The 12,652-nt window shown below is 40.3% G+C and overlaps 1 protein-coding gene across 1 annotated transcript in view; it reads right to left on the reverse strand.

The window, feature by feature from the left end:
• The window catches only part of LOC141003260 (phospholipid-transporting ATPase ABCA1-like), a 183,300-nt gene that overhangs the window by 69,107 nt on the left and 101,541 nt on the right, over positions 1 to 12,652 (reverse strand). Inside the window, 7 exon segments of the mRNA XM_073474568.1 lie at positions 1,421 to 1,610; positions 2,365 to 2,463; positions 6,696 to 6,823; positions 10,571 to 10,710; positions 11,291 to 11,323; positions 11,510 to 11,617; positions 12,365 to 12,413. Coding sequence (XP_073330669.1) covers positions 1,421 to 1,610; positions 2,365 to 2,463; positions 6,696 to 6,823; positions 10,571 to 10,710; positions 11,291 to 11,323; positions 11,510 to 11,617; positions 12,365 to 12,413 — 747 coding nt within the window.

Here is a 12,652-nt window from a genome sequence, read left to right on the forward strand (position 1 = left end):
CCACACCCTCCCACTTCTGCACATCCTGTTACATTAAGGCTGCCCACACTCCAGTCCAATCTTCAACTTCTAAAATATTTTTTCGGGCTTACTGAATATTCTTTAAAATAATTTGCAGACATGCTGTTTTAGTACGACAGACATCCTTTAAGACTTACAAACTGTTGCCAGATGGCAGTTTTTTCTGGCACGCTATTGCATGTGAAGAGAAAACTACCCAACATGCAAAGCCTAAGTATACAGACAAAGCCCTTGCGAATAAAATGACATTGAAGTGGAGGCGGCAGCTCCTCAATCTATTACTCTCTCAAGCTTAGATTTCTCATTATCATTGGGAGACAGCAGTGCAAACCAGTTAGCTCCAAATGAGACACCACTTTGTACTTCATTGTGATTGGTTCAGTCAGCAGGTGGTGGCTGGTAGCGGAGCCTCTAACTTGTCCATCGATCCCGACCTGGATGATCCTCTTCAGGTCAGATGTGTAACGTTTGCCCTTGTGCACTTGGCCATGTGTATAAAGTAATGGCCCATAAAGGATAGGTATGGACTTATGATTTGAGAAGAAAGGTGATGTCCAGTGTAAGGTCTATGCCGGCAGAAATGCATAAATAGAAAGTTAAAGGTTGGCATACACCTGAAAGAGGAAAAGGACACACTATGGGTATATTCGACGTTTTCAGCAGATGTGGAACCAGCTGAATCATTCTCAGTGGCAAATTCAGTGCATTTTCAGTGGAATCAATTTTGGTCCTACTTTCATGCATGCATGCTAGTTCACAAAAGGGACACAGCACAAAAGGCTGATTTACATTTTGCAATGCAATGCAAATTCCTTGTTAGTAAGTGCCTTTATATTTTCAAATCAAAATGATGCTGACTGGGACTTTCAGACTGCAAGCCAAAAGCTTCCATGAGAAGCATTTTTTATTGTGCTGTTGTGTCATTCCTGGCATTGATTAAACCTCTAAAAACTCATCTGTCTTCATCAAAATTACATATTTATTATATTAGGTTATAAATAAGGTTTTTCCCTGAATAAAAATCCCTTCATGCCTCCCTTCATGCCTTATGGGTTACATGTAACTCTACACCTATGCCTTCATTTGGTATGTACAGATCTGTGAATATGCGAACAGTCCTAGCCTATATTCAAATCTCTTTCTCATGCTTTCCATAACAGGAGAACCTCTGTCTGGACGCTCCATTTCAGTGCCTGTCTCTTTAATGTCCCCATTGCAAAAAGCCCAGTCTGCTCTGCTTGGTCAGCTCTTATAGGCCTGAGCAGGCACCACCCATTGTGTTTCAGAACCACAGTGCAGCACATCAAATGTATAACCTCAACGTCAAATAATGGTGACTACCACAACTACCACACTCCCCTCCCAGCAAAAAACACAAGCTCCGGTGTAAGAGACTGACCTGAGGTGGTGGGAGCCCTCCTGCACCGGGTGGACAGTCAGGTAACATAAACGTCCGTTCAGGTGTGCTGCACTCACAGGAGGGGGAGGGGTTTGACATGCTCCAGTTCCCATTGAGGAAGATGTCAGTGACGGACTGATCCACGGGTGGAGTGAACCACTCAGAGCCACTAGGCGAGCATGGTAACTTCCTAAGAGAGAACAATGGAAGAACAATGAGTATTTAATTGGTAATAATTGAGTCCTGCCAACCGCAACTACTGAAAAACATATAAACACAATGTTCTCTTATCTTTACCACACTTGTAACAGCTGTGTGGCATAAACCTTGATAAGAAGGGAGGAGAATGAGGGGGATCGAATCGAGATATTGGAGGTACTTTGTTGACTGGATATTGTATGCCATCTGAGAGGTTTCTGTTTACTCACTTAGTATAAACAACATTTGTCACAAGTAAAATATCTTTTAAAGGCTGCTGGATAATACCTCTGAATTACAAGACGTGTGTGTTTTGTAGAATTTAAGCACAGTACGGAGCTCACAGCATTTGCGATGCACACGCACTCGTATGAACTGTATGGGCTCCAAGCTCAGTAATAATTCCATTTCATTTTGAAGTTTAAAGTGGTATTCATTATTCAAATTATTCTGATCAAGATGGTCGTTTGGTTTCCAAACATGTGCATGCAGAGCTTCTACAACGCTCTGGTTTACTTGGCTCTTTTTCAGGGTTGTTTGATTTCTGCAGCAGCATTTCATGAAGGAGGCGCAGGCACATGCTCAGGAATGCATGAGTCCATGTTTGTGTATGTGCATACACAGGTGTCCAGCTACTAGCCACACATAAACAGCTTGCAGAGCTTTACACTTCACAAATACCGTCTGGCTTGAATGCATGTGCACACACTGTTGTTTTGGCTTCTTGTGTACTCAGAAACACTCACGGTATCGGGTCTCCAATCATGCAGCGAGTCCCAAAGCCAGGCGTGTTCACCAAGGTTTCAACCACCCGAGACACCTCCACATTATCAGGCCCATCGTTGCTGTAAAAATTGGGAATATAATCAATAGAAATAAAACACATACCAATATTACAGTGTGCTTTAAGGTTCCACTTAATCCATTAATGAGTAGTTACTTTAGCAGCTGGAGGACAGCATCTGGTTACTGTGAAGACAACTGAAACCTTTTGGTGAAGTATAAATTGAAAACTCTTTAATTTCTCCAGAGCCATACCCATCAAAAGTGTCAAGTTGTATACCTGCTTGCAACAGCATTGACTGGACTGATTTACATTAGAATCACCCGTTCTAGACAGTCAAGATGGAGATATTAATCAGAGTCTTGGTAGTCTTGACCAATGATCAACTGAGATCTATTGTCATCCCACTGGACATTGACAGGGCACCAAGATGGAGTCTGTCTTAAACAGCTGAATCAATTCACAGGATGACCTGTGCAGCCTTGATAATATTGGAAGCAGACATGGAAGCAGACGGCCAACACTCAATAAGAGCTGCCTTTACTGTAAGGAGAAGCAGAACAAGCTGAGTCTTACTATTAACCTCTATTGACTGTTGACTGGTGTCACGTTGGACAGCAAAAATGTTTTGATGTTAGAGGCCCTGAAATCACTTTAGTCAGTGATATTGTGTGAAAGTGTGATAAGTGACAAGTTAAAGTAACAGCAGTGCTATCTGTCATTATGTTTGGAATACACAGCTGTCACAACTGGTTAGGATTTGACGAGTCTTCTAATACTTCTTTCATCACAACTGGTTAGCATTTAACGCATCTTATAATCCATCTCCTGTCACAGTTGATCATCTGATCTGTCTTCTACAAAGCACAGGAGTTTAGATGATCATTAATCTTACACGTATCTTGACATCCACGGAGGCCTGAAGGAAAATCCGGCACGCACATGAGGTGATCAGATGTGGTGCATTTCGAGTAAATGCTCGGCTGCAATGCTGCGATGCTTCATGCCGCCGGGGTTTTGTTATACAAGAGTGTGAGAGAAATCACTGAGTTTACCGTCTTTTTCAAAACAAGAATTCCCACATCAACACTAACTGTACAGTGATGCATACTTGCTTGAGTCAAGCTCTATTCTGATGTGTACTCCTGGGCAAGCATGTACCAACACGAGCCTGTTCAAGATTCTGTGTACAGTATAAGCTCTTCACAGCCTTTCATTATTATCTAAGTGTCCTGTACATATCTAAGCCCCGTGTCTTGGTTAAACAATCTTCCCATTCCAATTTCATTCTCATTACTAACCGCACACACTCTGCCCTTTATCTTAAGGGTACCGGAGGGAGTTAAAACACAGTGTTACAAAAAGACCATCGTGATGGCTTTCTGCCAGCAGTGGGCCACAGCCCAGCCGACCATTTGGATTAATACTGTGTTCATTGTCTCATTTAGAGGCGTCTCCATGAAGGTCATACGGTCGTTCCCTTGACCACCAGTGAACGCAATTGAAGTGGTTGGATTGTAAAATAAAAAAAAAAAAAAGGATTGTGTGCAGCCATCTGTTTTGCAATTAACAATGGCTGGGTTAGCACGTTATTCAAAGTAATAAAACTATTGGACAGTTCCAAAGACTTGTGCATACACACAGAAACAGTGGAACTAATGAATAGTTCATCAAGTCAAAATGAAACATCAGAGAACTAAGAACTGAGACAATATTAGAAGAAAGTCAAATGAAGGCTGCATTATATCACTGCAATATGAAAACTGAAGAAAAAGAGTGTGATCTATTTTTGATCTATCTTGATCTATTATTTGGAGTAAAGATTACCTTTAATATTCTGATCTCTACAAAAACAAAATTAAACTAACCTAAAACTAAAAAATACAGAGGTTAACTAATCCATATTATTTTCACTGTTATACATTAAACACGAGTGAGCAGGGTAAGAAGCCCCCTGAACTGCTAAACTAGATCAATCATTATCTTCAATCACTCGAAACTAAAATGGATCATTGGCGTTTATGATGTAAGTAGAGCTGCAATGCTCCTCTGAATGAACTTTTAAGGATGAAAAGGCACACTACTTTTAATTACACAGGCAGGATGTTTTAAAGTCACTCAAGAGAAAAGACAATATTTAATAATTGGCCAGGGGGAATGTCAGAGAAATGAAGAACACTCCAGTTTTAAAACGAATCACACAAGAACAGTCCCCAGGAAATCCAGAGAGAGGTGAACGTGAGGTTCAGAGTTCGACACTTTGAGACTTTGTGAACGAGTATGTTGAGCAAAATGCTCTGAAATCTCGTGCTTGTGAGCTACGATTTACCTTCACCTTTACCTTCTATGGTTGTGCTAGATAATATTTTAGTGTGTAGGTAGTTTTCTAAGGTCGGTAGCAGTTGCTGCCTGGGTTTTTGGCTGCTGTACTATTGCTGGTTGTTTCTAAATGCAAATGATGACACCGTGTACTCCGTGAGTTGGTCACAGAGGACATAATAACAAGTAGTGACAACGAGCAGACTGGGTCTGAAAGTTTCAGCACCATGGAGAGAGACAGAACACTTTGAATGTTTCAGCACAGAGAGGCAGAGACAGAGAGGCAGAATTAATTTGTATGTTTCAGCACTGCGGAGAGTGACAGAGAAATGCACTTCCATGTTTCAGTAAATCTTTGGTATTAAAGCACAACATTGTACTTTCAGCCAGACTACTTGGAAAGCAAGTCATTTTTCAAGACCAAGTGCTTAAAAGCTTCTTCGCACAAAGCATTTCCACGTGTAGTGAATCATCTCAAGATTTTAGCTTCGAGGGAGAAAAATATTACATTTAAAAAATTAAATTTGTTCCTGGGTCAGTCATTAGGGAGGTTATTGGGGAAACGATTATAGTTATTACTTTCGGTTTCGCAAAATAAGCGTAAGTAACTATTATTATTAACACACCAGTGTTAATAATAATAGTGTTCGTAGCATCCACTGAATAAAGTCGCTAATCTAGATCTTCATGTATGAATGTTATGCCACTCCAAATGCTCTAAGAAGGCCAGAAGTGCCCATACAAAAGGAAAAAGGTGGATGTGTGACGCCAAACCTGTGACAATACTGGTCCAGAGAAAGTAGCAGCAAAAGAATAAAGTAATGTCAGATAACAGCAGGGTGAGTGATATGTGGTGGACTGAGGCTGTGTGGATAAAACCAAATTTGAGCTGTTTATTAACACTTGACAATGTTGCTACAAATCTTTGCTTAAACTTAACTTAAGGATAAAAAAATATTAAAATAATAATAAATACAATGATCGATTACAGCTTTTTGTCAGGACTCGAATGTGTGGAAAGAGTATAAATAAGTCAACAAATACAAAAGGAGTATTTGCTGGCTGAGAGCTCAGATTGCATCTTAAATAAACCAGTTTCGGGTTACAGTTAATTGTGTTTTGACATCTTCAAAGTGAATTTGCACAAAGCGCTGCCAGCGAGAAAGAAATACCTGCAGGCTGGATAAGCAACGACAGCTCCATGTCACAAGAACAGATTACGAATGCAGTGTCGAGATTAGTTTGATGCTTGGGACAGATGCTGTGACCAGAATTAGAATTCAATTGGCATTTTTACAGTACTTTTGTTGTCACAGAGAAGGATAGGTCCTGTCGGAGAAATCTGGGTCTTACTGGTGTGAATATGGAGATTTTACCTGTGAACTCAGATTCAAATTTACTGTGGAGAAATCCATATTGTTAAATTTCATGTACCATAAATGTACACATGAAAGTAAGGACATGTCTCAGGTCAGATTCTTTAAAAAAACAAAAAACCATCTAGAGTGGTGCACATCTGGGTGTTCTTATGTGTCCACATCCTCTGCAATAAGTCAAGTTTGTTCGCAGTGGGTGCTGACGTCCACCAAGGCCATGTCCTGTCGCCAAGCATGATTCTCAGTGACAGAATGGCAAGCTGCCGCCAAGAAGGGGACAGCGTCCAGATTGATGACCTCAGCAATGCAAAAATCTCTTGGCAATCAAACAGCACGAGCAGTACAGTGACATGTTTTTCCTTTGATTTTCTGCCTTTGAAATGTAAACTTCCTCACATCGTATCGTTCATCTACTCGGCCACATTTGCCATTTTTGCTCTTGCCACTAACTATCCACTTCTTGCCTGGCAAGCAGATTTTGAAAGGATTTCTTAAAAGGAAAAATTTCAAAATCACAAAACTGTGCTGAATCAGGTAAAATGCCATAATAAGAAATAAAAACAAATCATTCCATTGCCATTTTACATAATGTGCTTACCTGTAAAAGGTGGTTTGAGGCAGGCCGTACATCCACGGTTGCAGCTCCAGACTGGGATATTCAGTGAACGGTGGCACGATGAGCGAGAAGATCAAAGACAGACACACAAAAACAGCAGGCAGGACCACCTAGGAGGATGGTGACAAATTTGAAATCAAATTATCTCATTAAAGCATCCCTGTCGCTGCTCTGCTTGAAATATTTATCCTGCTACATCTGAGGTAAAATGTTACAGAAATGCTACAAATGCGTGAGATTGGAATGCAATCGTGGGTATTTTTCGCGAGGGAAGTAACTGCCAAACAAGCTGACTTGTTGACAAGCTTAGAAAATTCACTGAATCGCAAGAAACAAAATCAGATTTGAGGCATTCCATCTACCACTAGAGCTACAACAATTACTCGAGGACCTGAGTTAATCCAGAATTCAAATTGTCTGCCTCAAAGCTTCATAGTCAATAGTCATAGAGCACACAATCATTGTAAGTAGAAATAGGCTGCACTCATTTTATTACCAATGTAATGTTACCACATAAATTACATAATTATGAGTTGTAAAAGCCATAGCTGGGCTTCCTTGAAACAAAACAACACACAAAAAAAGCATTATTATATTATGTAGTGTGCATTGGAGATCTGTATGGGCGATACTGTGTGTAAGCATGACGGCACAAGATTCAAAGTGAGATCCATTTCATCATCCCCCTCCCCGAGCCCCCTCACTGTTATTACGTGCTGCAAAATGACTGATGCAATCAACAACACCGTGAGACCGTCGCAGTAACGTGTGCACATTAATATGCTCCCCACAAACTTGTTTGGGCTCTTCGGCACGCTTTATGAGTTTGATTAAACACTTCCACCGCTGCCACCATCATCTGGCCTCTCAGATATAATTAGTTTCCTGCTATTCTCTTGTCTTTTGTGTTGTTATTTTAAAAGACTAGACGGCGCCAAGCCTCCCCCTGTCCTCATCACCAGCGCGCCCCCCCCCCATTCAATCGCCTTTTCTCCGTCATGTAATTCTCTTTTCATTTCATTGTTAGTGCTGACAAAAAGGTCAGTGGGAAAAAAGCAAGATATCTTTAATGTTTAATCACTTGCAGGTTGGGGTGCAGCTCGGCGGCAGAAGGGGGAGGTTTGTGTACACTTGATTAATTGCGGGGCACGCAATTTGCCGGGCCAATTCAAGATGCCACAATTGAAAATCCTGAATTTACTGCATGGAGCTACGGCCGTGGAAATGTGCTTGAAAGCAAGATAAAGAGCAGCAATGGGACTGAAAAGCTTAATGGCAGACCACAAAAAAAATGAAAAAAAGAAAGAACTATTCGTTTCCTGTTGCTCTCTCCCTCTCTCTCTGTCTCTCTCTCTGTTTTCTCTGGCTCTCTCTCTCTCAACAGTAATTACAGGTGACAGCTGGTACTTCTTCCATTGAGAGAGATCTGCAAAAAACAGGGAGAAGTCATTATGCTCACAAAGCCAAAGCGCTGCCATGAACAATGCATGAGTTTATCGCATTTTCAAGTTTGGTGGGGATTTAAAGAAGAGGACAGGATTATATGCAAACAGGGTATAAACACCAAAACACGATTAAGATGTGTTATATTTCCTGCAAAGTCGAATGGCTCATTAAATCGAGTTTGTTTCCTTAGCAAAACGTTTACGTCTACCCAATTTCATTTGTGAATAATAGCTCTCTTGCTTCACCTCATATTAAAGTGGATAGTAGCATCACCTTGTATATTTTGACTGGTGTGTTAATGTTTTCTTTTCACAGCATTTAGACAAAATAAAACAAATAGTGCGTCAACTTGATGTTATTTCCAGCGAGAAAATCCTATCCACGACAAAAAAACAAAAATAATTCAGACAGTGGAGCAGGAATGTGCATCATCTGCTGCTTAAAAGCAAGGTTGCTGCAGCTTGAAAGGCTGTGTTGTCATCAGTTTGAGCTCCAAACAACCAGAAGCCTTCAACTCATCTGCCGCAACATAACCAATAACTGCTTCTCCCTGATCCTGACATTGCCAACACTCGCCTGTGCCCAACTTTCATTCCCATAAATCACTCCTTTTGTGTTACATGCCATAATCTCTTTTATATTCCCCTAACCACTTGTATTCCAGGAGATTACCTCACCACACAATCATATCAGCTGACAATGGGAGCTGTTGACATGATGGGGGACAAAAAAAAAAGAAAAAAATCCTTTAGCCAAATGAATAAAGAGCAGGAGGTAGGAGGTGCGCCCTTGCAGACAACGTGCACCCTTGTACATACACACTCACACACTTATCCCTCCATCCTGCTCTGTGTCCCCACTAAAGAGGGACGTCCAAGACTGACAGTGACTAATGGGGATTGGTACTGCAGCAAATTACAAGAAGAACCTGTACACCTCACAAAGGTGAAACATTGTTCTCTCTCTACTCTCTCTCTCTCTCACACACTCACAACAGCTGACCTGAGTGAATGAGCTGCACTTCAGTCACTTTCACTTATGATTATTTCAGCATCATGTCGGCTGTCATAACTGATGGCATTACCCGATATTTACATGCTATGAATGGGGATGGGTGGTAGTGGTGGTGGTGTGTGTGTGCGTGCGCCAACACAATTTAAGTCACAACCCACATTTTAGAAAAAAAATCAAATAAAAAAATAACACACATGGAAAATTGCTACTTACCGAAATTGATTTTGACTCGTTTAAATTACGTCTGTTTATTGGTTTTGACTTTTGAAATTATGTTTATGAGGAACAAAATAATATAGACGTTCACTTAATAGGCTAATAGCGGTCTGTCATCTCTGTAATTGTTATGCAATCACATTTAATACACAGCTAAACGAAAATACATGATTAGTGCTCAGTAAAGTGAAGGGAAAACAAATCACGGGTGTCACTTTGCCCTTCTGGTGCCAATCATAGCCATCAGGTGAAAGTGATGGTACTCTGAGGTGAGCCAAAACACCTTTCATTCACTCTCTCCACACACAAATCTATTAACAGTTTCCTGGCCAAGCTAGGCATAAATCCGCCCTAGATTTTGATTTTGAAACTCACTATCAAAGACAATTTTCCCACATGCTACATCGTGAACAATAAACCTGTGTTGAAATTAGCAAGATGAGGGGTAGTCAGCTGTTAGCTGTTAGCGGCCAGTGGGCAGGAGACCGGCTGTGTTTTTGGCTAACAGAGCTAGCAGCTACCGTAGCTTCTGGCGTTCTAGAGTACCTGTTCAGAAGAACATGAAGCCTTGAACAATGAACTGCAGTTGAAAATGAGTTGACAGTAAATATATAACTGAGAGCAGTTTGGGATAAAGGTACTTTGAATGCTAACAGTAAATAAAGCAGTACAGTACAAGTCAATTGACTGCTAATACTTTTACTAACAACTAGCTTATAGATGATAAAAACAGAAGAAAGACAACATTTTAATTTAGGGGCGTTTACATTCCCTTCCAGATGGTTCAAATTGTTTTCGGGATGATTGTGAGATGGTGGTGAAGAAAGTTAGTCTGCCAGGTATTAAGACTTTTGTGCTTTGTAATTCATCAGAACTAAGCAGCAATAAACAAAAAATAAATATGATCATTGTACAGACAGTTTATTGACATCGACTGCTCTACAAAATGTTTCAACTTCTTTTCATTCTGTGTTGATTTTCTCTCCCCACAACTTAAATTTCACAACTATTGACCGCATCAAGATGGATGACTTTTCCCTCCAGATTTTAAATGAGCTTTCTCTATCATATGTGTCATTAACTGATTTTGAAAGCCAACATGTAATCCTACCTTGATCCTCCCATGCAGCCCTCCTAGTATAACCCTTCGATCCATCAATATGACAGACTGTGGCCATTACCTGGGCAATGAGTCCCTTGCGGCTCCTTCGGGCGTAGTGGAAGCGCTTGATAAAGAGCGCCAGGAACTGCCTCCTGATCAGCTCCCATCCGGTGATGACTGCGGATCCCTTCCCATTGACACTGGCGTTCCTCTTTGAGTCTGCAGTGGACATTAACCCACCGTGTTATTTATCATCTATGCATATGTAAAAGGACCTGCTGAGCACGCTTTCCAGCACAGCTAATGGGCTGATCAAATATGACTTAAGTGTTAAGCCTGCCAGCTGTATTAGCTCATTCCTCACTGTAGCGGCTACTTCTTTTTCAGTACATCAGGAATTTAGAAATTTTTCTTTGGGTGCAATTCAGTAGGTAACAGGTGGGGTTGGTGACACCTTGGTTTTATGTCTCGCTATGATAATAAGATAATTCAGATAATGAACCGTATTCTGATTGAAAGCTACTTTTATGATGGAAAAGCATTGAATGAAAGTGAATTTCTTTCAGGAGGGCAAAAAGGTGAAGAGAAAGCTTAGATAGGGTTGTACGGATTGAAAGAAAGTTCTGTTTGAAAATGATTCATTCTAAAGACCGAGCACTTGTTTATACCCTCTTTTCAAAAAGGCCACTGAGGTGAAACAGACAAATTGAAGCCAAACTACATGACGGTAATGAGAACAAGAGAATAAAAGGTGCATGGAAAAACACTTGCTGGTGTAATAAAACAGTACAGTACTTACCTTCAACTTTACTTGTGAACTTTTCTTTCAGGTCTTCATTTGAAACAGAAAAGAAACAAGGCTCAAGCATATATTATAGTTAATTTTACTGAGAATCTGTTCAAAAATAACACCTATGAATATGACTCATCAAAAACAACTTTGAGTAAACTCACAAATCGTAAATTGAGACGTAATTCAGTATAAAAATCAATGTATGATAAATTTGGGGAGACTTGCCACTTCTTCCAGAGACTTGCTCTGTTTTACTGTGGGCGCTGGCGATGCCGTTTCTCTTGGATGCGCGGGAGCTTCTCTTGCAGTCTCTCACCAACAGCTCCTCTGTTGCTGTGGGAATACAAATAAGATATGTTGTTTTGGCCTGACCCAATTTAGGGTTATAAATAACAATAAGAATAGCTACCTGCCCTGCATGACGGCATATTATTCCCTGCAAAAGCACAAACCCAGGTGCTTTAGGAATGTACGGAAAATCCGATTTTTAAGATTATACTGAAAAGAGAAGTTGTTTGGCGATAAATACGAACAAAAAGGGTGCAAATGCGGGAGTGGAAGATTTATCCACTGTTGGACTTCAAGTGTGGACACAAATGGAATGAAATGACTTCTTTGGAGGTCGGGTTAGTTGTATCAAATTTCAAATAGGATATGAAGCATGATACTACCTAGCAATCAACCTAATACAACATGATACAGCAACATCATTGCTAAATGTTGAAAGCCACACTGAAGTGCTCTGTGTTGCTGCCGGATTCTGGCTCCAAAGAAACACCAGCTGCATAGGTGAAGTGTAGCTTCAGGAGGCTGAATATTTTTTCTGCAGTACATTAAGTATGGAGGACTGAAACAGTCAAAATAAAGGAATACATCAATAATAATAAATCAATATGTAATTTAAACCAAAACTACTGTTAAAAATACATGTAATCATTAATCAATTTATAAAACGTTACACAAACTGATATTTCTGTTTCAATTTGCTTCGGTTTTTAATTATCTGTGTATCAATTCCCCTTTTTTTTTTAACTTTCCCATTTAATTTGCATGTGTATGCATGTAAGCATGTCATCTTACTTGGTATTTCTGCATCCACTCCAGTATCTTCTGCCACTTTAAGGAATATCTGTGAAATTAACATAAGTGTGAATAAAGTATTTCATAAGAGCTGTAGTATGTGTCCTGTCACCTTATAAGGATGCACATAAGCAAGATGAATGCAAACCAAAGATGAGCGTTAACTGTACACAGATTTGATGCCAGTTATCTCCAGTGTCAAGTTTCTGCTTAGAGTCGGATCATGGTTGTGCATCCACAGAGATCCTAACCTTTACTTGAGCACCTGCCAATTGGCCTCTCCTCGAG

Source organism: Pagrus major, chromosome 10 (genome assembly GCF_040436345.1).
Source record: "Pagrus major chromosome 10, Pma_NU_1.0".
Taxonomy (NCBI): domain Eukaryota; kingdom Metazoa; phylum Chordata; class Actinopteri; order Spariformes; family Sparidae; genus Pagrus; species Pagrus major.